This window comes from Lutzomyia longipalpis, chromosome 3 (genome assembly GCF_024334085.1).
Source record: "Lutzomyia longipalpis isolate SR_M1_2022 chromosome 3, ASM2433408v1".
Taxonomy (NCBI): domain Eukaryota; kingdom Metazoa; phylum Arthropoda; class Insecta; order Diptera; family Psychodidae; genus Lutzomyia; species Lutzomyia longipalpis.
In genome coordinates, this window is record NC_074709.1 from 15,317,301 (window position 1) to 15,340,045 (window position 22,745).

The window sequence follows — 22,745 nt, forward strand, 5'->3', positions numbered from 1 at the left end:
GAAACGAGTTTTCAGCATTGCAAAGGTGGCGTGGCGGTAAAATGATTTATTGCGAAAATCCAATGTTAGCATTTTGAACGTTTCTATGCGGAAAAATACTTAAAGTACCGTAAAGCCGTGAAATTTTGAAACTTATGCGTTTCGCGCGAAAAATCTAGAAAAAGGAAAATTATAACAGTATGTAGGATTGTGACAGAATGAAGCACCCCTTGGGCAATTGTGACAATTTTGACAAATGCCGTTTTGGAAAAAAGTGATCTGCGAGATGAATTTTCTTTAATAAATTTTATTCACACCGTTTTCTTAGAATATTTTAAGTTGTTTTACCATCGCAACACCTCTCGACAAGTCTCACCCGTAGATTCACGTATTCTGTATTGTTTCTCGGTGGAAACGGTGGTGTTTGCTTGTGAAAATCTGAGAAAACGTGTGTGACTTTAGTTTTTGGATGCACGAAGAAGACCACAAAAAAGTCTGGCTATTGTGACACAAGAGAACAAAAAAATTTTCCATAAAAATTGCATTTATTGTGCCATTAAATGTGCGAATAGTTATTAAGAATTGTAAAAAATGTCCGCATTGAGGTGTCACAGTGGATAGATAAATTGGTTCTCGGTTGCGTGTACAAAAGGGCAAACGGAAAGAAGTAAGATGCCCACTAGAACGGGAATCAAGAAGCCCCTTGGAATAGTTCTCCGGAACAGGAAGACAATAAAAGACGGTGTCATCACGGTGAGTATTCATGTTATTTTACCACACCTAGTTCTTAGATTGTTTGTCCGTCCAAGCCAACATTCCACCACTCTCCGGATTCGACAAAATCAAAATCGACCTCCTTCAGCTTCCGGAATGCCGTGAGTGCCAGCGAATTCTTTCCCTGCACATCTTGAAGGAAGTTCTTTTCGTACACACGATGTAGATGTTGTACGTTGATATGTGCTCTTGCCTCAGTCTGTGTGAGGCAGATGCAATTCCACGGTGCCCAGTCTTCAGTCATTTTCCATCGTGGTAGCCTGCAAAAACATATATTTTCCTTTCAGGGCCACGGTAGCTTTTCATGGTGCTCCATATTCCCCCAAACTTTGCTGCGTGCCAATGGAAAGCGCGTTAGATCAGCGAGTTTTCGAGCAGCGAAAGAAATCCATGGCCAGGTGTTCCCTCCACTTGATATTCTGGCCTCTGACGCCATACGCTCGATAACATATTGCTTCTGATGCTCAGATCTCTGACTAAATTTATCTTTCGACGTATTTCCAGCACTTTTTCTTTCCAAATCCATAATTACTAATTTCATTGGCAATTTAGAATGATATTCCACGTCGTTAATTATTGGTTCTTTAAGAACAATACGTTTTCTTATCATAATTTTAATGTTATACCTACGTACTTGATCTTATCAGTGTTATGCAAAACAAACAATAGGTACTAGTCTCAGTCTCAGTAACTATACTATACATACCTACTTAATAAATCTAGGTATGTATATTAATAATAAATTGTTAGAAATTTTGTGACAATTTTAGATAAAATTAAATTGATCTTTTATCTTTTTCATAATGCAATTGTTCTATCCTTTTATAAAATTTATAAAATAAAAATCGCAAGAAAGTAAAGATTAAGAAAAATGAGTATTCCAGATTAATTCCTTTATGATATTTGTTTGAGAAAAACGCAAGAAATAATTTCTTATCGTTTTTATGAAGAACAAGTTAATGTTAATTAGTTGATCCTGTAACTGCTATCTCTTCTTTAAATCACCCAAACCACCATAGTTTTATCAATCAGTTTTATTATTCTTGAGAACTTGTGCTGATCGTATACTATGTAAAGGTCTTTGTGTAAAATACCACACTAAACCAGATTTTAGCTCTGTTTTATGTCTTCCTCGAGAATACCTATACTTGTTTTTTTCGGCTTCTTTGAACCATTGAGGCAATTTGGGCGCGATATTCAACTTTGTAATGTTGAGATTTTAATTCAAATATTTTCCATTAAATGCATCGTTGTGTCTCCAGACGAAAATTTTTTGCAACTTTATAGTTGAGTTTTTTATTGCGAAATGCATGCATGCACAGAGGGAGATTTGGGATTTCCGGTAAACACCAAGCATGTACATATGTATACTTAGCTGAAGGGGTCAGATCACATTATATGAAACGACAACCCGTTTTTTGCGGTGGGTGAATGTCCGAATGTGGTTTTTTGTACCAAGAGAATCGTAGCAAAGGGCATTTTTTGATGGTAATAAGCGTTTGGAGGACACCTGTGTGGTCATAAATTGAGTGTACTTCCGGACATTTTGATGGGGCAGAGACATGCGGAAACGGGGTTTCTGGGGCACATTTTCCAACTATACGTTATATGTACATATGTATTATGTCGAATTTTCCCATACTCACCGCAGTTCCATTCTATTGTCACACTGACTGAGCACAGAATGGCCATGCCAGATGTTTTCGATTAGGAAACGAATGTCATCCTCCTGGATTATGAAAGCATAAGATGCGAGTGCTCCCCGTTGTCGCTCATCGCGTCGGATGGACCGGAGGATGGCCTTGTAGATGGATTTATCAATAGCGGAAAGTTTCAAATTGCTACACGTCTGACAAATTGCCACGACTTTCTGACGTGTATGCAGCGTGAAATCCGCCAGTGGACGCACATTCTTACACTTTATACACATTCGTGTATCATCAGCTGGTGCCCAAAACGATGAGGGTAGTGGAACCACACAAGTTAAATATTATAAATAGCAGTATATCATATTACAAAAAAAATGTAAGAATCTCACCTTTCGGCTTTGTTTTACCAACGGAAAATATTATATCCAGGAAGAGAGCCTGCTGACGCTGATGGAGATTCACAAGATCTTTTGCATTATAATTGCATTCCAAGAGACGTTTTTCGCGTGAAAAGAGTTCTTCAAGTTCAACACGATTGCAGGTGTATTCACTTTCATGAAGAATTTCACGGATCTGTTGAATAAGTTCAAGACGATCTGTTTTTTCCAAATTCTCACGCATTTTCTCATAGATTCGTGTGAGAAAACGAGTTTTTTGCGATCGAATTGTATCCATTTCAATTACTTTATCTGAAATTGAATTAAATTCTATTGATAAATATGTACATAAATTACTCTGGCTGTTTTTTTACATATTTAATTTCAGAAAGTTAAAAAAAAAAGTACTTCTCAAGTTCTCAAAAGTTTTGCTAAACATCGAAAAATATGAAAAATTGTGTTAAATGCCGCATAGAAACGAAGAGTGATACTTTTGTGTTCAATCAGCTATGACAACCATCTTAATAAACAAGTTGTGCTAATAAATTCACTTTAAACTTAAAGCAAAGCACGAGACACTCTAATCAATTCTCTTTCACGAGTATGTACCATAGTTCCATTTATGACCATTTTAACCGGTTCTGTGTATTTTCATAATATTGTCCATTTTTTCGTATCTTCATTTTGTAGTAATGTATTTCAATTGAAAAGTCGCATAATATAAAAATAAATATGTTAATAAATTAATTGATTATATTATAAAACCAACTAAAAGCTAAATTAATATACACAAACTGCTAATTTGTGTGTATGTTATGAATTCTTTATGTTGAACATATGCAACATGTTATGCTAAAATATGCGTTGAGAATGGTGTACTCACTTTTGTAGCCGACCCACTTTGTTGGGCGTCCGAGATTGACGAGTTGTCGCTGAATTCGGTTCTCCTTGAGCTCCTTCCTAATAAGATTCTTTTGGTATTCAATACCATTGAGGAGTTGAACCTCCTTATCAAGGAGTGCATTAAGTTCGGCAATTCTCGTGGCTCCACTACAAGTTTCATTTATACGCTGGTATTCACCCAATTTCCACTTTTCGACATGAGCGTAGAGCAAATCAAAATCTTCTTTCGTTTGGGGACAAGTTTTACCCAAATATTCTTTCTTGTAGCGATTTTCATAAATCAACTGAATTTGTGATTCACGCATCTGCTGTTCTGCCACAAGGTTTCGCCACTCTTGGGCAGCTTCACGCACACGCTTCCTCCACAGATAGTTACGAAAGTTCTTCTGAATTACTTTTGCTTTGCGAACACGTTCCAAATGGTTAATCATCTCGTCGGAGGAAATATACTTTCGAGATTGGAGAATCTTGTCAGACTGACAGAGAAAATACTGACTGGAGCACTGACTGCCTTGTTCCTGATTTGTGTCCTTCAAAATTAAAATATATACAATACATATACATAGATATATATTTTCTATTTTACTCATTCGTAAATATTACTTTTAGTCGTTAATCAATAACTAAGTATAGATCAAAGGAATAAAAAAATCGCCAAAGTCATCTAATTTTCTGGACGTTATCTGACCCTTTGGCAGGTAAAAAATTGAAAAAATCACACGTGGCATCGCACATAGCGCTTGCAAGTCGTATTGACCCCCTCTACCTCCGTATCGAATTTCATCACGATCGGCCCAGCCGTTTCGGATGAGTTTATGTCCAATATGACAGACCGACAGACGGACTTTTCAACTTTATAAATTAAGACAAGATAAATTACATGTGAACAAGACTTCAGGCTGATTGTCTGTGTTTCTCTCGTTGATTTCCCATCGTACTGCATCATATCAATACTAGGTCCAGTCTGAGTAAAAGCATGATGCAGTTCAATTCCAGTTTTTGAATTCCTGAAACCTCCCAAAAAAGGTTTGAGAATTGATCGATTTTCAATTTCAACCAAAACTTCTCGTATTCTTAGTTCTCCTTCTTGTGCATCATCATTAGGAATCAAAACTGTTATAATTTCCGGCAAAGTAAAATGACTATAGTAGGTGCTCAGATCTAACATAAATCGATCCTTCTGTGCAGTATCAGTTAACTGAAGTTGCACCTCAATAATACCAAAATCATTCCTTATGAGATCTTGAAGGGTACTTTTGGTGTTTATTGGAAGATTTTTTTGCTTGATTGCAAGACAATCAGGTGGAACATGAAATTTACTGCCCATGTCACATTTAACTTCATCAATTGTAATTCGTATGTCATATACATGAGCGACAATTTGGCTTTCACTTATTTGAAATTTCACTGTAACATCACGATATGTGAGGCTGCTGGCACGTCCTTCTTTCGGTTCACCATTTAGATCCTCCTCCACATCTGTCGTTTGAGATTTTGTGCTTTCAGTTGAGGTGGTGGGTGTTGAAGTAGTAGATGATGTTTCGGTGGATGCTTCAGATGTTGATGACATTTTTCCCAAAGTTGCACACTGACCTGAAAACTACACACAAACTGTGTCTAAATTGGTAGCTGAAGGGTAAAACCTTTGGAGAACACACTCTTTTCCATCTTATTGATTTAATTGTTGAAATCAATATTGTGGCTAAGGCAACTTTTTTCACCTCCAGCCTTATTCTCCACGTCTACCACTTCGCGGTTCAAGTCATAGAAGTCATTCTCTCTGATATTGTAATTGAATGAATTTTTTTCTATCACTTTATCATATTTCTTATTTTAGATTAAAATTTTCGAATTTTCCCTTAGAGGAATATAAAGGAACATTTTCTGATTTGTTTAATCAAGGTTAATCATTTAACCTTTATATTTCAAAAAGTCTCAATAATGCTCTTTTTAAATTAATATTTTACAAGAAAATAAAACAATAAAACTATATACTTGATTGATGTATAAATCAAGAATTTCATACACACATATGTACAATGTACATACATATGTATATATGTGACCAATAAGAATCATAACACCCACAAACAACCAATCCTTACTTTACCAAGTTATTCTTTTACTCTATAAATTCGGCGCTTTAGCGGAACATCATATCAAATCCTATCGCATTTTAACTTGAAAGAATGAAGTGTTTAGCGCTAAGGCATATTGTTAAGTGATATTTGTTTTTTTATAGATATTTTAAAGTATAAATATGCTCATCATAATCTCTTTCTTTTCATGCTTCATTGCAGAGTTCCGGAATTGGAGATCCGAGCGTCTATCATGCATTAGTGGTAATATTTTTGGAATTTTTCGCCTGGGGTCTCCTCACGATGCCTGTAATTTCGGTAAGAATAATCTGCTATGCTCTCTGCTTTTTTTTTCTACATCCAAAAATTGCTCCCACAAACATTTTTTTTTCTTTTCATTTTATAGGTTCTCAATCAAACCTTCCCCGATCACACATTTTTGATGAATGGTCTGGTGATGGGAATTAAGGGGATTCTGTCATTTCTCAGTGCACCCCTCATTGGAGCCTTGTCTGATGTGTGGGGAAGGAAGTTTTTCCTTCTTATCACGGTGTTTTTCACATGTGCTCCGATTCCTCTGATGACCATCAATACTTGGTAATTATTGATATACATATACGTTACTTTTTTTCAATAACTTTGTTAAATTTTTTATATCTCACGTTGCGTGTATAGACTAATTGTGTATGAGAAGGGATTCTTGATCTAATATCAAATCATCAGTGTTCAGCATGACACTTTTGTCTTCACCAAATTCACTATATTCCCAATAATGCTAGTAATTTTGATTTACCATTTCTTATCATTGTTTTTTTTTTAAACTTTCTTTTTGTTCAAAAAATAATGTTACACATATGATAAAAAAAAATTGGAATCATTCTACTTTAAATTACTTAACCCATGCTAACGAGGTCATAGATCTTCTGTACCTAGGACCTTCATTTTCTAGAATTTGACTAATAAGCCTATAAGAAATATAATTCCTGAAAAAAAATTTTTTAGCCCCCATGGGGGCGTCGGTAGACACCGTATGATATATCATACGTTTAACGAAAGGGGGTTGAAAAAATCCAATTTTTTCTCAGTGTTGAAACAACGTCTTTAATTAATATAAGTGCATAAATTACATAATTTATGTTGAAATTAAGTATTTTGGCTAGATTTTGGACCACAATTAATTAATCGATCCAATAGAACACCAATCCTTGGGTTTCAGAATCAACTCACCGCGTGCTTGTAGAGTTCTAGCTCTAAGAATATAGAAACTGAACTTGTCCTGAATCCCGCAGTTATCCTCATCGCAAACAGTTGCGTAGCCAGGAAGTAAAATAACCATCTCATGTTGCATGGTTTGCTCTAGGACGGAGACTTCTGGTGAATATGCTGACAAGTCTTTGGACAGAGCCGGATGTACTATCCTTCTTCGTTCTCAAACCTACAAAAATCACGATTTTTGCTATAATTTTTATATTTCCTGGTATTAGTTACTTATTAATACTTACGATGTACCTGATTTAGCACTTCCTGGCATTCCTTTTCACTGCAATTTATATTTTTATTCCCAAACCCTTAGATCTTCCCTCACAGAAATAAACTCGCACTTTAACCTAAAAAGTACCTCAATTCAACCAACGTATGATATATCATACGCAGATGTTTATCGCGTAAAATATTAAATAATTTGCGGCCGGAGACGGATATTTTAGTTAATTCACAAAATTTTATTAATAATTAAGAGATTTTGCACAAAATATTGTGGAGAAAAAGGGAATTGTCACTTGAAATACACACATTTTGGTTCCCGGACAACATTGCAATTGGATACACATAGATTTTTGTCAAAAAATAATATTATTTTATGTTTTTGACACCCAGGAAAATTAATATAATAAGTTAAGGGTCCATAAAAGTGGAAAACACTAATCCGGAAGGAAAATTTTGCGAATTCGCGTCACAAAAATTAATCAAAAACTACCAATATTGCGTATGATATATCATACAAAAAGTGAGGATGGGTTAATTTCGCAAATTTATATTGCAGACACTTAATTGTTTTTTATGAGATAATTCCTTCTTTTAATTCATGATAATTTATACCAACAAGTCTTCATGCTCTCATATTTTGCATGTAAAATAATTTCAAGTAAAATCTATAATATCTTGTTAGAAGTTCATGATAATATATTTTGCCACAAAGTGAGAGTACATGACAATAGTCTTGAGGTCCATGATAATATCGGTCACAATTGCTGTAACGAATTTATTGTCGCAGTGTGATGTCATATGGTAACATTATAACGTGTGGTGTACTACTATTAGTCATATATCTGCTGTATTTGCCATAAATTATTTGAACAGGTTGCAATTTAAATGAAATTCTCGGGTCGCTCAAAAAGAAGTTTATGTAAGGTGGTAAAAAAATCAAATTATTATAATTTTTTTTTCATGGCACTTGCAGAAGGAAAATTATAGGACTGGGCCTTTTGCTAAATAAAAAAAAGCTTTATAAAATGAAAAAAATATCATTTGAAAGCTACCTCATATATGGATAATAAATGTCACACAATGTTTTAAAGTTAATCTTATTATGAAGCCATATTCTTGATTTTTTCACAGCTTAAATACTTAAAAAAATAAGTTGATGTGATTAATATTTGGTTTTTCTGCAGATTATTTTATCAGTGAATAATAAAATGATCGTTTTCTTCAATTTATTTTATTGGAAGAATGTATAAGTTTTATTGTTATACTTAATCATTTTATTTTTTATTTTAAAACTAGTCAACCCGAGCCCCCAAGCACGTGTGAGCAAACTTAATTTTAAGCTTAGGGGAGCGTATATTAGTCATTAAAAAATGGTAAAAATAAATTTTTCTGTGGGGGTGCTATAAAGGGGGTGGGGGTGGAATCCCATATAGCGCTTGCAACTCGTATTGACCCGCTGTAATTCCATACAGATCGGCCCAGCCGTTTAGGAGGAGTTCATTTGCCACAAACAAACAGACAGTTTTATATATTAAAATCATTCAGAATTAAGATCATAAATTCATCGCAAAAATTCTTTTTTTTTTCAGGTGGTTCTTTGCAATGATCTCAATTAGTGGCGTTTTTGCGGTCACATTTTCTGTTGTATTTGCCTATGTGGCTGATGTGACGACAGTTGAGAATCGGTCGCGAGCCTATGGACTCGTGTCAGCCACATTTGCCGCCAGCCTCGTGATCTCCCCCGCACTTGGGGCATATTTAATCACGAAACACAATGACACGGTAATTGTGGCCCTTGCAACGGCCATTGCGATCCTCGATGTGTTCTTCATTCTGGTCGCTGTGCCGGAAAGCTTGCCAGAGAAAGTTAGACCGAGCTCCTGGGGAGCTCCGATTAGCTGGGAGCAAGCAGATCCGTTTGCCGTAAGTTATGAAAAATAATTGATTATGATGGTGAATTAGAGACTTGCATGTTTTTGTTTGTAACTATCATTCCAGGCCCTACGAAAAGTTGGAATGGACCAGACTATTCTGCTGCAGTGTGTTACAGTGCTTTTGTCATATTTGCCCGAGGCTGGCCAATATTCCTGCATCTTTGTGTATTTGAATTTAAAAATGGGCTTCAGTTCTATTGAAGTTTCTGTTTTTATTGCCGTTGTTGGAACCTTGAGTATTCTGGCGCAATTAGTTTTAGGAGTCTTAATGAGGTGAGAAGAGTAATTATAAGATTTTATGTATTTCACATTCTGTCACAAAGCTATTTTTTTTTCTTATCGGTGCACACAGAGTTCTTGGTGCGAAACGTACAATAATTATAGGGCTGCTATTTGAAATGATGCAACTTCTCTGGTATGGATTTGGGAGTGAAACATGGTGAGTGTGAATTAAAGTAAAATTAAATACATAATGTTTGTAAATTTCACACAGAATGTATCGTAGAAATCGTCTGACACTGATTAGGAAGGATTGCAAATAAGTGATAAGAAAAGTGTTTTACGATTCACTTTTCTAAGATACAATGCAAATCCTAATAGAGCTACTAGAGCTAATAGACGATGTTAAATATATAAATATTGTGCCTTATTCAGCGACCAAGAAACCCTTGAAATTCGCTTGAAATCTTGAAATTTCAGTACAAAATTTAAAGATTTCAAGGGTTTCTTGGTCGCTGAATTAGGCCCATTCTGTGAGAAAAATCATTGTTATTATCCATTACCTACGTAGAATTTATTTACTCAACTCAATTTCTTTCTTATAAAATTGTAAATTATTCAAAACAAGTGCTTATATGATAAAACTATAGATAATAATTTTTTTTTAACATGAAAAATATCGAATAAAAATAGAAAAAATTAGAACTAAAGTTAGTTTTTATAAATTCTAGGATGATGTGGGCTGCTGGAATATTAGCATCTCTAGGATCAATAACTTACCCAGCCATAAGTGCGTCAGTCTCGATTTTGTCTACTCCAAATAGACAAGGTGAATTTAAAATAATCTCATATTTTTTTTTATTGCAAAAATAAATTCTAACATAACTTCATTAACTGTTGTAGGTGTTGTTCAGGGTATGGTAACTGGAATGCGTGGGTTGTGCAATGGCCTTGGACCGGCTATGTTTGGCGTAATTTTCTACCTTTTCCACGTGGATTTGAACGATGAGCACAACAAAATAAATAATAGTCATAGTATAGATACGAAATTGATACGAAATGAGACGATCCGAGGTGGAGATACCATAAGTCAGATCATTCCTGGACCTCCTTTTGTCTTTGGCGCAATGATGGTTATTGTCGCAATTTTGGTAGCGTCCTACATCCCTGAAAACCCCACTGAGAGGGTTATTCGACGTGTTTCAGGTGAGTTATATACCTTACAATATAATTATACATAATGCCAAATTAAATATTTTGTTTTTCAAATTTTATGTACAAAGGTGTCTCACTGGATATTCAATCGGAGACAGAGAAAGGTGGTCGAAAGGTAACTTCAGCTGCAGCTGGACCACTCCTTAGTCCACTTTCCACGCTGCACCAGGATTCTGCTCAGCTGTAGAGGTGTTGGGAGATTTTTTTAAACAAAATAACTTGATAAACTTTTTGCTCGTCTGTCCAAAAAAAAAAAGAAAAGAGATGGCATTAATGCAAATCACAACAGCCAAAAAAACACAAGCTCAGCCACAGTGTGTTTTCATAAATAATTTCATATATTTAGCGCATGGACAGTGACAAAGGGATGAATCAGTTTGAATATTTTTCACATTGTGATGAAAAATTTGACAAAAAAAGTAAAATGATTTAGTGAAAAGCATTAACCTTTCCCAGAATATAAATTTTGAAAAAATATGCATTGGCCACATTTTGAGGAGACATCTTCAATTGTGATTTTAATTAATTTTCAAAAGGGGTGGAAAAAAGGACGAAATATCTGTGATGAAATTAAAATAAACTTTTAAAAGAAACAAAAAATGCTAACCCTTTCGCCATACAAACCTGAATTATAAATATTTTTTTTAAAACATCCTTTGTTCCTCAATATCTGGATTTATTTAAAATTGCAAATCTTCTCTACAATTATATTTTCTTTTATATTATAACAACTTATCCGAAATAATAAATTTATTTCTGAAGGAAAAAAAATGTTTAAAAAAGTTCAACATAAAGTGTTCGTAATTTGAAGGGATTTGAAATTGACGATTTAAGACATCGAATCCTTGTTGAGTAAATTAAAAAGTACCTAATAAAAAGTAAATTTATTCTGGGAATTATTTGCCTCTTTTTTTTTAAATAAAACTGTTTATTGGTAAAAAGTAAAAATCAAATAGGATGAGTTAAAGACGCTATTGCGAAAGGATTATCATTGCGTTTTTGTATCTTCATTTAAAATTATCTATTCCTACTATGTACATTGTAGAAGCATTTTGTTTAATTAAAATGACTAGGTACATATATTCATTTTTATTCCATTTTTTTTGGAATGTACAAGGAAACAATACGTCATTGACTATACATGCTTGTTATTTCTAAAAAGAAAATAAAACTTACGATTTTACGCATAACTTCTCATCATTTTGTTTCTACTGAAATCATAATTAAAAAAAAACAATATATATTGTGCAGAACTTATGGAAGAAAATGTTTTTTTTACCTGATAAATTACGAGGTCTCCTAGAATTTATACTTTATCAAGACAAGTTTTTTGACCACCTATATGTACTGAAGTAGAGGTATATTGAAGATCCTTGATAAAAATAAAAATCAGTCGAAATCTATATTAGGAGAAGGAATGGCATACGCATGATGAATCAACTGTGACTTTTTTTTATTACTTTGACTAATTTATTGTAAAATTTCTTAAACTGTTAAGCTTTATATGGTGCTTATTGCTGTCTTTTAGAATCATCACATTTTTTCAATTAGTATTGCTTTATAAAATTATTAAGGATTTTATTGAATAGGTAATTTCATTAAAAAAAATACAATGTCTGCAAAGAAGTAAAAAAAAACTGATCCCCTCCTTTATAGAATGGAAAATGAATTTTAAATATATAATCACGAAAAGTAGAAATAGCTTATAGTGTATGTATTTAGGAAAGTGCATACCTATTCATTTAGTATTTCCTGATATTCTTTTTGTTGAACAATTTGGAAATCATTCTTGAAGTCTCACCCGCAGATGTGGCCAATGGGAGAAGAGATATATAAAGTAGATAAAATGATAAAAAAGAAGATTGAAAAAGAAGAAATGTATGTAAAATGTATGATATATATGAAGAGTTCTAAGAAAAAAAGATTCATGCTAGTCTTGAAATACATTTATTTTTAATTTATTCCTTCGCACATTTTTCTTGCTACTACCAATGTCATTTGCTGCGCAAGAGGATATGGAAACATTCCAAATATCCCGAATTTCTGGGAAAAAAAATGATATTCTTTGGGTATTCCCAGCATTTTCAGGTGCCAATCAGTCAGTCAAAGCATCATCATGGGATAGTTATTATGCAGAATGGGATAAGTGATGATGGTAAGATTTATTGCAATGTGTGCGGCCTCCCAATATCCAGAACGTACAATGAATTTTGCTGAGTGACGTATCCACGAAAAATTAATCAATGAGTAGTTCATACAGTTCATATAAAAAAGAAAATTAACATTAAATTAAAAATAATTTTTACATTCTACAGCAAATCACGGGGAACAGGCAAAAAAAGAAAACAAGATATCAGTGTTGATAACACAATCATCCGATGAGGCTGTCCTTTCTTGAGCTTATCCATTGTCACACATTTGGTCACTACTGTCGCAATTGCTTGGCCAGAGGAAGCAGTTGCCGATGCCGCTGTAGCATAGGAGAAAGACTGCCGTGAGAAAGATCACGCTGCAAATTAGGCAGGGCTTCCGTTCCAGGAAAAAGTTTATCAGGTAGAGCAGGACGAAAAGGAAGTGCGTGTGCGAGAAAGCTGCATTCGCGGGTCGCGGTATTAGCAACACCGGCAATAGGCACTGCAAACAGTACATTTCTTTCTTCTATATTGACAACTTTCCTTAGGCTTTTTCACTTGTTTTATGCAATATTTTCATTCATTATATTGTTGTTTTTGTCTTTTACAATAAAAATATTTCGTCTGTCTTCAGACCACTCTGAAGTTTTTGTTTAAAATGTTTAAATGTCTAACAAATACACCGACCACAGTGTCATATAATATTAATGTAGAAAATGCGAAAATGTATAGTAGTAAAACATGTATGTGTATTAGGTTTAAAAAAATCTTTCATCTAGGTCTATAGGCCTTATAACAACTGTTATTTTACAGATTTACCCAAGGACGGTTCTGGTGGTGGTAAAATATGAAATGACTGAAGATACGAACGCGTAAAAAAATAGTGTAATTTTCGTAACAGCTGTTTAGGTCAGCATGATGTTTTTCGACATTGTCTCATTTAGTCGACGAATTTGTCCAATGTTCAAAACTTCAGGGTGGTGCTGTTCAGGGTTCTAATACTTTTTTCTGTTCTGCACTGCACCTACAAGGAACTCAAATCATGAAATTTGCAGAGCATCTTGCTGCTCACATTACGCCAGAATGGCGAAAGCAGTATATAAACTACGAGGTAAAAAAGTGAAAATATCACATATGGAAAGAAAAAAATCTTGTTCTATCCAAATATTTCCAGGAAATGAAGACAATGTTATATGAGGCAGTAGAACAATCTCCATCTGCTGAACTTGTAGTCCCTGATGTCCTCACGCGCTACTTTACAAAGTTTGATGAGCAATTCTTTCATTACTGTGACAAGGAATTAGCCAAAATTAATACTTTCTACTCCGAGAAATTGGCAGAGGCTACACGGAAGTATAGCAGCCTGAAAACAGAACTCACTGAAGCACAAGAAATTGATACACCACACAAGAAAAGTTCTTTGCATTCTAAATATCTATTGCGAAAACAAAATGTTCCCGCGAGGAAGATTCAAGAATTGAAGCTGGCTTTCAGTGAATTCTATTTAAGCTTAATTCTTCTACAAAACTACCAGAATCTAAACTTTACTGGCTTCCGCAAGATCCTTAAGAAACACGACAAGCTTCTTTCAGTGGATATTGGAGCAAAATGGAAGCAAGATCACGTCGAATCGGCCCATTTCCATACGAATAAGGATATTGATAGACTTATCCATGAAACAGAAACAGTAGTTACGCAGGAGATTGAGAAGGGTGATCGTCAAAAGGCAATGAAACGTCTACGAGTACCTCCATTGGGCGAGGCTCAGAGTCCTTGGATTACCTTCAAGGTAAGCTACTGCATGAACCTACATGGTACCACATAATAGTAGTAGAAATTGTTTTTTTTTTCTTACAAGCAGTTAAATATAGATAACATCTTTCTAGGTTGGTCTGTTCTCTGGAGCTTTTCTTGTACTACTACTTACTGTAGTCATATGCGCATTCTTCCATGCGCCCAAGGATAATTGGAGAGCTGCTGTACGTCTCTATCGTGGTCCCTTCTTAATTGTGGAATTTCTCTTTCTTTGGGGTATAAATGTGTACGGATGGCGATCATCAGGAGTCAACCACGTCCTTATTTTCGAACTTGATCCTCGAAATCATCTCTCAGAGCAGCACATTATGGAATTAGCGGCTGTTTTTGGTGTTATATGGACCCTTAGTGTTCTAGCATTTCTCTACAGTGATGATCTAGGTGTGCCCGCGTACGCACATCCAATGATTCTTTACTCTCTTATGGCTCTCTTTCTCCTAAATCCGACTCGGACCTTTCGTCATGAAGCTAGATTTTGGACAATTCGGGTTCTCGGGAGAATTTTACTTGCACCTTTCCCCTATGTGACATTTGCGGACTTCTGGATTGCTGACCAGCTCACCAGTATTATTCCTGCTTTTCTCGATCTCCAGTATTTCTTTTGCTTTTACTCACGCAACACGAATTGGTCCAAGGCAACTGGTGAATCAAATTTTTAATTTAGCTTTTTAGTTAATTATTTATTTATTTAGATTATTTATTTATTTTAGATGTAAATTCTTGTGTGGAAGAATTCTACTTCATCCGACCACTTGTGGCTATGATGCCCAGCTGGTTCAGATTTGCCCAGTGCTGCCGGCGCTACAAAACATCCCGGGAAGCTTTTCCGCATCTTGTGAATGCTTCTAAGTATGCTGCCTCTTTCTTTGTTGTCATCTTCTCCTCACTTACATTTGCAACTACAAGTAAGTCAGAATTTAAGTTAATTTATATTTTTTATAAGTTGGACGTTAATTTAATTTACGTTAATAATTTGAAGCAAAACCTACTGCATGTTTAAAAACCTTACAAAGTCGACTAATGACACGAGCTTCACGAGGAAATTCGATCTTTGAATATTTTCATATTTTTCGTGGATTTACTGTGTAAAAAGTTCATTATCTAAAATGTCCGTGATGTGTAAGTGGTGTTTAGTGAAGTTCCCAGGTGGGGAGCAACATCTAACGCATTGCCGGACAGACTGGCACCATTTAAATATGAAGAGGAAACTTGCGGATTTGCCCCCACTCAGTCAGAAAGAATTTTCCCTCAAGATGAAAAATGAAAAGGAAGCGGAAGCTTCAAAGAATACGCGGGATGTTCTCTACTGTACGCCCTGCAAGAAAAAATTTGCATCTAAAATTGCTTACGAAAACCACGTGCAGTCAAAAAAGCATACTGAAAATATTGCTATTTCATCAGAGGAGCTTCATGATCCAGTCATTGTGAAGAAACCCGTCAACGAAATAGAGAAACCTGTCGAAAGTGTAAGTGTTTAACCCATTTGTGACCTCTTCACTTTAGCAGCAAATTGTTTTACGAGATGGCTAAAAAAACTCCTTTTTGGGGCTCCAAAATCGCTGTAAATGCTCAGGGGCTCCCCGGAAAGCTTCAGTAAAAATTTGGTGGCGCGATTTCCTGAATTTTTTCCCGGGATTTGCACGACACTTTTTGGCGGGAATTTTGAAAGTCGTTTCCTGGTCATAAAAAAAAACACAATTTTTTCTGGGAAACTGAGTGGAAGACGCGAGAAAATTGCGAAAAATCTTCCGTGATAGTGAAACAGTATATCAGTAACGTGCATCCGTCTTATTTTCGCAGGCTTGAGCAAACAGTAAAGCAATCAATGCAATGGTGGTTTTTTGTGACTACATACTACGCTTAGGGCGACAAATCCAAATATGTAGTTAAAAATATTGAAATTTATATGGGGGCTACACGAAAGGGGCTCTGGAAGCGGGGGGGATGGCTATCGTTGATAGCAATCGCTTAGTGCTAGTAGCTTGTGCACCAAACATCGCGATCGGATCAACGGTGTAGGAATGCATGCTGTGCAGACGCGAAATCCTTTCTTTTTAGAAGATTATTAATACATAATAATATTAATAACTTTTTTTTCAGGATATTGATGATGATTGGGATGACTTGAGTGATGCAGATGAACTGGAAGACATTGAACCAATTACATGCATATTTTGCTCTTTGGTTCACGAAACCCTCTCCCATAATATCCGTCATATGGCTGAAGTACACTCCTTCTTTATTCCTGACGTTGAATATTGCAGTGACATTGGCGGCCTCATTGGTTACCTGATTGTGAAGGTGCAGAAGGATTTCCTTTGCCTTTGGTGCCCCGAAACTTCAAAAGGATTTGGATCAATGGATGCTGTTCAAAAGCACATGAGGGACAAGGGTCATTGTATGATGCGTTTTGAGGAAGATGTTGTTGAGGAATATGAATATTTCTACGACTACAGCGCAACATACCCAGATGGAAATCTTGAACAAACTTCGGAAAAAGCGACAATTACCGGTGATGAGTTTCAACTGGTCCTCCCATCGGGGAATGTCATCGGCAATAGATCCCTGATGAGATACTACAAGCAGCGCTTTAACTCAACTGCCCTGGCTCTTGAGACAAAGAAGAAGCACTCAAAAATGTATCTCCGTCACCTCATGAGTCCTAAGGAGCAGGCTCAGTCTCGTCGTAATGTGGCTAAATGGAACAGGAAGTACACAAAGTGGTACATGCAGCTCGGTACAAAAGCAAATCATCTGCAGAAGCATTATAGAGAGCAAGTTAACTTTTAAATTAATGTAAAAATGCAGTGCAACCGACCACGCGGAAGGGAATTGTTGGCTAATAAAACTTCCTCTACATAAATAAATTGATTTGTAATTTTATTTAAATTTACAATATTAAAATGCGGCTGATGTTAATGAGTAAAAGTTTGCACTTCACGCCTGAAAGAATCTATTTAGGTAATGGTTTCAGAAGTATATTTTTTGAAAAGGTGATTGAATAATCGCATTTGCAGATTTTGTATATAATATTAATTTAACAGTTTTTTTTAATGCTTATTTGATGAAAAAAAATTATATTGAGATGACAGACTTTTTTTATTAGAATAATACTAAATTCCCTCAAAAACTTTATTCAGGTATACAAGTGAGAGTTGTTAAAAAATTGCCTTTCATGTCTGTTTTTTGTGAATTTTTTTTTTTTGTTTCCGGTTTCAATATAAACTTTTCAGTTTCCAAAATATTGGGCATTGCGAGAGATACGGAAAAAATCCCTATAATAGATCCTTTAGAAGAAAAATAAGCCTAAAGCCAACCAAAGAATGAATTAATGGCGAAAAATACATGGGTATAAAAGTTATTTTGCGTATTTTTGAGAGAGAAAATTTAAATTTTAGACATGTTATATGGGAATTAAAGTTTCTTCCAGACAAGGTAGAAAGGATAAATTATTGTACTTCCTATTTGGCTATATTGCTATGCTTTTGTAAAAATATCTTGCATTGTGGTAAACAAAATATAAGATAAAAATAACTAAACCTCTGTGAATGGCGTCCGTAATTCTAAGAAGAGTAATAAACTTTCGTGATTTTGATGGACGAAGCTTGAAATACGATAAGGGCTGGGATTGAGTGCAAGACAACCATCGCGATTGTTAGTGGCAAGTTTGAGCAACTTCAAAGAAACTTTTTTATAGCTGCACTGTTGAGGAAATTACAACAAAAGGAAAATTATTTGCTCTATATGTGAGAGATTCTGCACCATTTGGGACTTTAGTCAGTATATACAACGGTCCTTTAATCGAGGAAGGCATCTCCAGAGAGTGTCAGCAAACTATTTTATTGCCCATAAAACCGCATATTTTTGCTTTAAAGTGGAATTTAAAAGAAAGTTAATGGAAGTCAAAGCTTTGCAAACTTTGCTTTTCCTTATAAGAAATTCAGTATTTTTCTTCTAACTAAAATTGCGCAAGTAATCCCAAAAACTGCTTCATAATTTTCCTAAAAAAAGGGTTGAAGGGTACAAAGGTGAATTGTTAAAATAACCTTTCTCTTGGAAGTCTTGCAATTAAGCTAATTATCAAAAGCATAAGATAAGAGTAATAAATAACTTTTCAAATGACTTTATCCACTTTGGAAAACCTGAAGCGAATTCAAAGGAAAACTATTATACACACATGTTTCTCACCAAACTAAGCATACAGAATTGGCGCGGAACATTCCCACAAGAGAATTTCCAAAAGTGCAACGTTTTCTTCGAGAATAGTACCTACCCCTGGAGCAGTTACAGTGTTGAGGAAAATTTATAATCAACACCCAACATTTCCCCCACTTTAATAATGTAGTCTGCGAAGGTGGTGCATAAAGCCGCAGAAGCGAATTTCAGTAGGGGAGACCGGGGTAAAAATAGTCAATTTGCATAAATCCTTATCTGCAGGATTCCCCAAGGGCAAGAAAATTTCCTCGATAGGTCATTCTTATAGGAAATTTCCTGGCCTACAACTTTGTCTCAGACCACTTTTCTCTATCTCCACGGGAAATATGAGTTTTCGAGCTTTTCCTAAACCCTTCCGCTTCTGACTATTTTTAAACGCGGCGGGTAAATATAGTCACCAGTTGGCTAAATAAAGTCGGTCGAATTTTCCGACATTTCCAATGATTTTCCACCTGAGAGATTGATAGTAGTTGATAGCTAAACTTCTCACCTTTTGATCCGCGACAAGGAATTTCACTTTTATACGCACTAAAACAGAGAATTTTGCGATTTTCTCAAACACGCCATTTTGCAACAAATGAATAGAAAATATGCCAAAAATTTCGATCTCCCATATGATTTACATGGGATGACTAGATCTACCCCAAGGGGTATGTTTTGATTCAAAAAATTGTAGAGAAAAATCATTAAAAGTTATTGAAGAATACACCTTGGCAATGTTTTCTGTAGTAACCCAGCTAGTGAGAAAAATTATCAGATTGGAAAATTGCTGAAGGAAAACTTCGGAAAACGCGTTTTTCTCAATACGCAAAAGTTTGGGAAATGGGCCAAAAAACTATTTTCATTTTTAACTCCTAAAGTACTGATCGGATAACCTCCAAATTACTGTCAAAAATTATAGGTTGGTAGGGCTTTCCACCAGATTTTTTTCCGATTTTTCCGATTAATAACTTCGGAGAAATTGGCATTTGAAAATTCGAAAATGACTATTTTTACCCCGGTCTCCCCTATACGGGGAGTAATTTCAAGAGAACGAAGAAGAATTATTAATATTTCGTGCAAATGACTTTACTATGAGTCAAATGGTGCAACTTTTAATTCATTTTCACAATCTTTCTTTGTACAATCAGAGAAATATTTTAATTGAAAAAAAAAAATGAATAAATGAAACACCAACTAATTTAGCAATCCATGTAGAATAAATTTTCATACCACTCATACATTAATGATAAAGTTTGAAATTGAGTGCAAGGAAAGGAAGCTCGTTTTCTTGAATCATATTTTTTTTTCTTTTACTACTTCATTCATTTTTGAAACTACATAAATTTACAAACTGACGCTTACAAAACTGTAAAACTGACTGATCAAAGTGCTCGTCTTCCTCTTTTTTGCATGTTTGGTAGGTTTGGTATGTATGCAGATGCAGTATGAAGTGTTCTATTTTTTTTTTAATGTTTACGCGTGGACAAACATAAACTTCATTTTAAAAGACCCCAGGTTTTAGGGAATAAAAACAACACAGCAAGAAAATATATTTGAACCACATCCAAATGGGAGTGCAAAACTGTTTTTAATTATGTTATTAACTATCCACATACATTTTTATTATATTATATATATAAAAAAAAGAAAGATCTGTTTGTTGCTAATCAATCGTGTTCGGCTATACAAATCCACACCTTTTCACCGATCGCTATGACATTTGGCACAGAGGCTCCTTATATCAGTCGGTTTCAGATGGCCGTATTCATTTCCCCCCCAAAGCCCCCCTTCAGGTAGCTCCCATATAAAAGTCATGCATTTTATGCGAATTTTTGAATTTAACACCAGAAATGTTGTATGAAATTGATTTCTCTTCTTTGCAAATTTTTCTTTTGGGTTTGATGAGAGGAGAGCTCTTCATTTACATACTTATAAACCATCAGTTTTTCCTCTGTAAAATTGCGCGAAGCGGGGCGAGGAAAATTGGAGCATAGCCACAATTTACCTAATAATATTTTTATACAATAGTAAATTTTTTTGATATTGTGCAATACATATTCAATTTTTTCAGATTGAAATTTAGCATTTTCATTTATTTTTCGTTTTCATTTGTATTTTGTATACAATTCTCACTTTCTTCAATTACAATGCCCATAAAGTAAAAACAAGAATTTTGGATAACCGAAGTAAAAAATTCTCTAAAATTATTCTTTTAGTAAAAACAATTTTGAAGAAAAATCCAAATAAAAACTAAAGTTCTTGCCGTTTTATTAAAAGAAGACTTCTCTGACAGTAGGAATACCAATAAATCCTTGATTATCACTAATTTTCCACATATTATGCATTGCCTGGTCTTAGATAATTCCGTAGTTCACCACACGTTATGTAATAACTCTGTGAGAACATTAATGTACAAATAAACGTTTATTATTTGCGCATCATCCAGATTTTATCCAGAATTTCCTGACGTAAAATTAATATTTGCACAGCTTTTGTAAATGAGAGCTCATAGTCTGATCATGGTAGAATGAAAGAGGGCATAAAAATACATATTTCTAAAGCTTTGCAATTCTATGGAAATTAAAAGAGAAAAAAATCTTTCTGTATATAGATACATATTCGGATTCTACCAACAATCCGTGGTTTTATCTGTGGATTGTAGCATCAATAATTTCTTCGTGCTATGCATATGGATGGGACATTAAAATGGACTGGGGGTTGTTTGATGCGAAAGCAGGCGACAATAGATTCTTGAGGGAGGAAATTGTGTATTCATCAACGGTAAGAACACACCAGCCACATGCATTAACTTAATGTTTTTACGAACATAGTTTTCTTTTTTTTCCTGAATTTGTTGCAGTGGTTCTATTATTTTGCCATTGTGGAGGATTTAATTTTGCGCTTTGGGTGGACGCTATCAATGAGTCTCATTGAGGGAGGGTACATTGAGAGAGAAATCATGATTACCATTCTCAGTCCCCTGGAGGTGTTCAGGCGTTTCGTTTGGAATTACTTTCGACTTGAAAATGAACACCTTAACAATTGTGGAAACTTTAGAGCGGTAAGTTGTGCACCCAGACCATTTTTACTCTTCCTTTTATTTTTTTGTAACGATTTTGTTGTACGTTTTATTGGTTAAGTTTTTACTTTTCTGATTAACTTTAACTTAGGCTTTAAGACTATACCCATAAAATTATCCGCAATATATGTTTTGGTAAGCTTATTTTTTTCAGAATATTTCTTTCAATTCCATTAAAGCCTAAATGCTAAAATGCTATTCTTGCAAAAAAGTAATTAGGGTCTTGTAGCTCAAAATATTTGTGGTTGGTCTATTAAAAAAAAATGAAAATAATTTTAAGTGATAAAAAACAAAAAAATAATTACATTATTAACTTCAGTATTATAGATGGGGGATCTCCCATATTGTCTACACAAAAAAGAACATCATTTTGGTGTGTTTATTGAGCAAACAATGAGCATAAAATTAGGCCATAATCACAAAAAAAGTTGAAGCGTGAAAGAGCCAAACGTGACAATTACCAGCAATTTTCTTTCTTGTTTCTACCCAGGTCAGGGATATTTCCGTTGCTCCCCTGGATTGTTCGGACCAGACGACGATTTTGAGGATGATGGACGAGGTGGATGGTGTAGTAAATAGGCGCGGCAAGAAGGGTGGTGCTGACAGTAAAAGGAGACAAGAAGCTCGTTTACTCATTCAAGCGGATTCAATTGACGACTTGGATCTGTAGAGTAGTGAAGATGCCATGCTACCCTCGACGACAATCTCAATCCATAATCATTGCTCTCTCTTGCATGAAGATTGCTCGGTGAATGTCTAGTCAATGGAATTTCAAATCGCATACCGATCTTTCTTTTTTGTCTTTTTAGCTGTGATTCTTTCTTAAAAGAAGCACAGCTTCTGTGTACACTCAAAAATGCAAAGTCGTCCTGATCGGGCTCAAACTTGGGATGAGCACGAATTAGGGTC

At 34.9% G+C, this 22,745-nt stretch overlaps 4 protein-coding genes across 4 annotated transcripts; 3 read left to right on the forward strand and 1 right to left on the reverse strand.

Moving 5' to 3' along the window:
• The first annotated feature begins 145 nt into the window (after positions 1 to 145).
• On the forward strand, positions 146 to 12,870 carry LOC129793374 (hippocampus abundant transcript 1 protein). Its single transcript, XM_055833345.1, has 9 exons — positions 146 to 732; positions 5,983 to 6,078; positions 6,167 to 6,357; positions 8,835 to 9,168; positions 9,244 to 9,452; positions 9,532 to 9,618; positions 10,130 to 10,227; positions 10,302 to 10,604; positions 10,682 to 12,870. Exons 1-9 carry the CDS (start codon positions 652 to 654, stop codon positions 10,798 to 10,800), a joined length of 1,518 nt encoding a protein of 505 aa, XP_055689320.1. The 5' UTR covers positions 146 to 651; the 3' UTR covers positions 10,801 to 12,870.
• LOC129793435 (bladder cancer-associated protein) lies at positions 12,545 to 13,573 on the reverse strand. Its single transcript, XM_055833446.1, has 2 exons — positions 12,920 to 13,573; positions 12,545 to 12,826 (listed from the first exon to the last, which is right to left on the reverse strand). Exon 1 carries the CDS (start codon positions 13,260 to 13,262, stop codon positions 13,014 to 13,016), a length of 249 nt encoding a protein of 82 aa, XP_055689421.1. The 5' UTR covers positions 13,263 to 13,573; the 3' UTR covers positions 12,545 to 12,826; positions 12,920 to 13,013.
• An 87-nt stretch (positions 13,574 to 13,660) lies between these two features.
• On the forward strand, positions 13,661 to 22,660 carry LOC129793356 (xenotropic and polytropic retrovirus receptor 1). Its single transcript, XM_055833299.1, has 7 exons — positions 13,661 to 13,856; positions 13,920 to 14,534; positions 14,632 to 15,202; positions 15,271 to 15,465; positions 21,369 to 21,538; positions 21,618 to 21,818; positions 22,327 to 22,660. The coding sequence occupies exons 1-7, from the start codon at positions 13,788 to 13,790 to the stop codon at positions 22,504 to 22,506; spliced, it is 2,001 nt and encodes a 666-aa protein (XP_055689274.1). The 5' UTR covers positions 13,661 to 13,787; the 3' UTR covers positions 22,507 to 22,660.
• LOC129793406 (cytoplasmic 60S subunit biogenesis factor ZNF622) lies at positions 15,540 to 17,427 on the forward strand. The gene is made up of 2 exons (XM_055833406.1): positions 15,540 to 16,026; positions 16,661 to 17,427. The coding sequence occupies exons 1-2, from the start codon at positions 15,667 to 15,669 to the stop codon at positions 17,348 to 17,350; spliced, it is 1,050 nt and encodes a 349-aa protein (XP_055689381.1). The 5' UTR covers positions 15,540 to 15,666; the 3' UTR covers positions 17,351 to 17,427.
• Positions 22,661 to 22,745: the final 85 nt, after the last annotated feature.

Bases quoted from the DNA above. Each gene is read 5' to 3' on its own strand.
- LOC129793374 (XM_055833345.1), top strand. From the start codon at position 652: ATGCCCACTAGAACGGGAATCAAGAAGCCCCTTGGAATAGTTCTCCGG. The intron at 733-5,982 runs GTGAGTATTCAT...GCTTCATTGCAG, and splicing joins TAAAAGACGGTGTCATCACG to AGTTCCGGAATTGGAGATCC. The intron at 6,079-6,166 runs GTAAGAATAATC...TTCATTTTATAG, and splicing joins TCACGATGCCTGTAATTTCG to GTTCTCAATCAAACCTTCCC.
- LOC129793435 (XM_055833446.1), bottom strand. From the start codon at position 13,262: ATGTACTGTTTGCAGTGCCTATTGCCGGTGTTGCTAATACCGCGACCC.
- LOC129793356 (XM_055833299.1), top strand. From the start codon at position 13,788: ATGAAATTTGCAGAGCATCTTGCTGCTCACATTACGCCAGAATGGCGA. The intron at 13,857-13,919 runs GTAAAAAAGTGA...AAATATTTCCAG, and splicing joins AGCAGTATATAAACTACGAG to GAAATGAAGACAATGTTATA. The intron at 15,203-15,270 runs GTGAATCAAATT...TATTTATTTTAG, and splicing joins GAATTGGTCCAAGGCAACTG to ATGTAAATTCTTGTGTGGAA.
- LOC129793406 (XM_055833406.1), top strand. From the start codon at position 15,667: ATGTCCGTGATGTGTAAGTGGTGTTTAGTGAAGTTCCCAGGTGGGGAG. The intron at 16,027-16,660 runs GTAAGTGTTTAA...CTTTTTTTTCAG, and splicing joins TAGAGAAACCTGTCGAAAGT to GATATTGATGATGATTGGGA.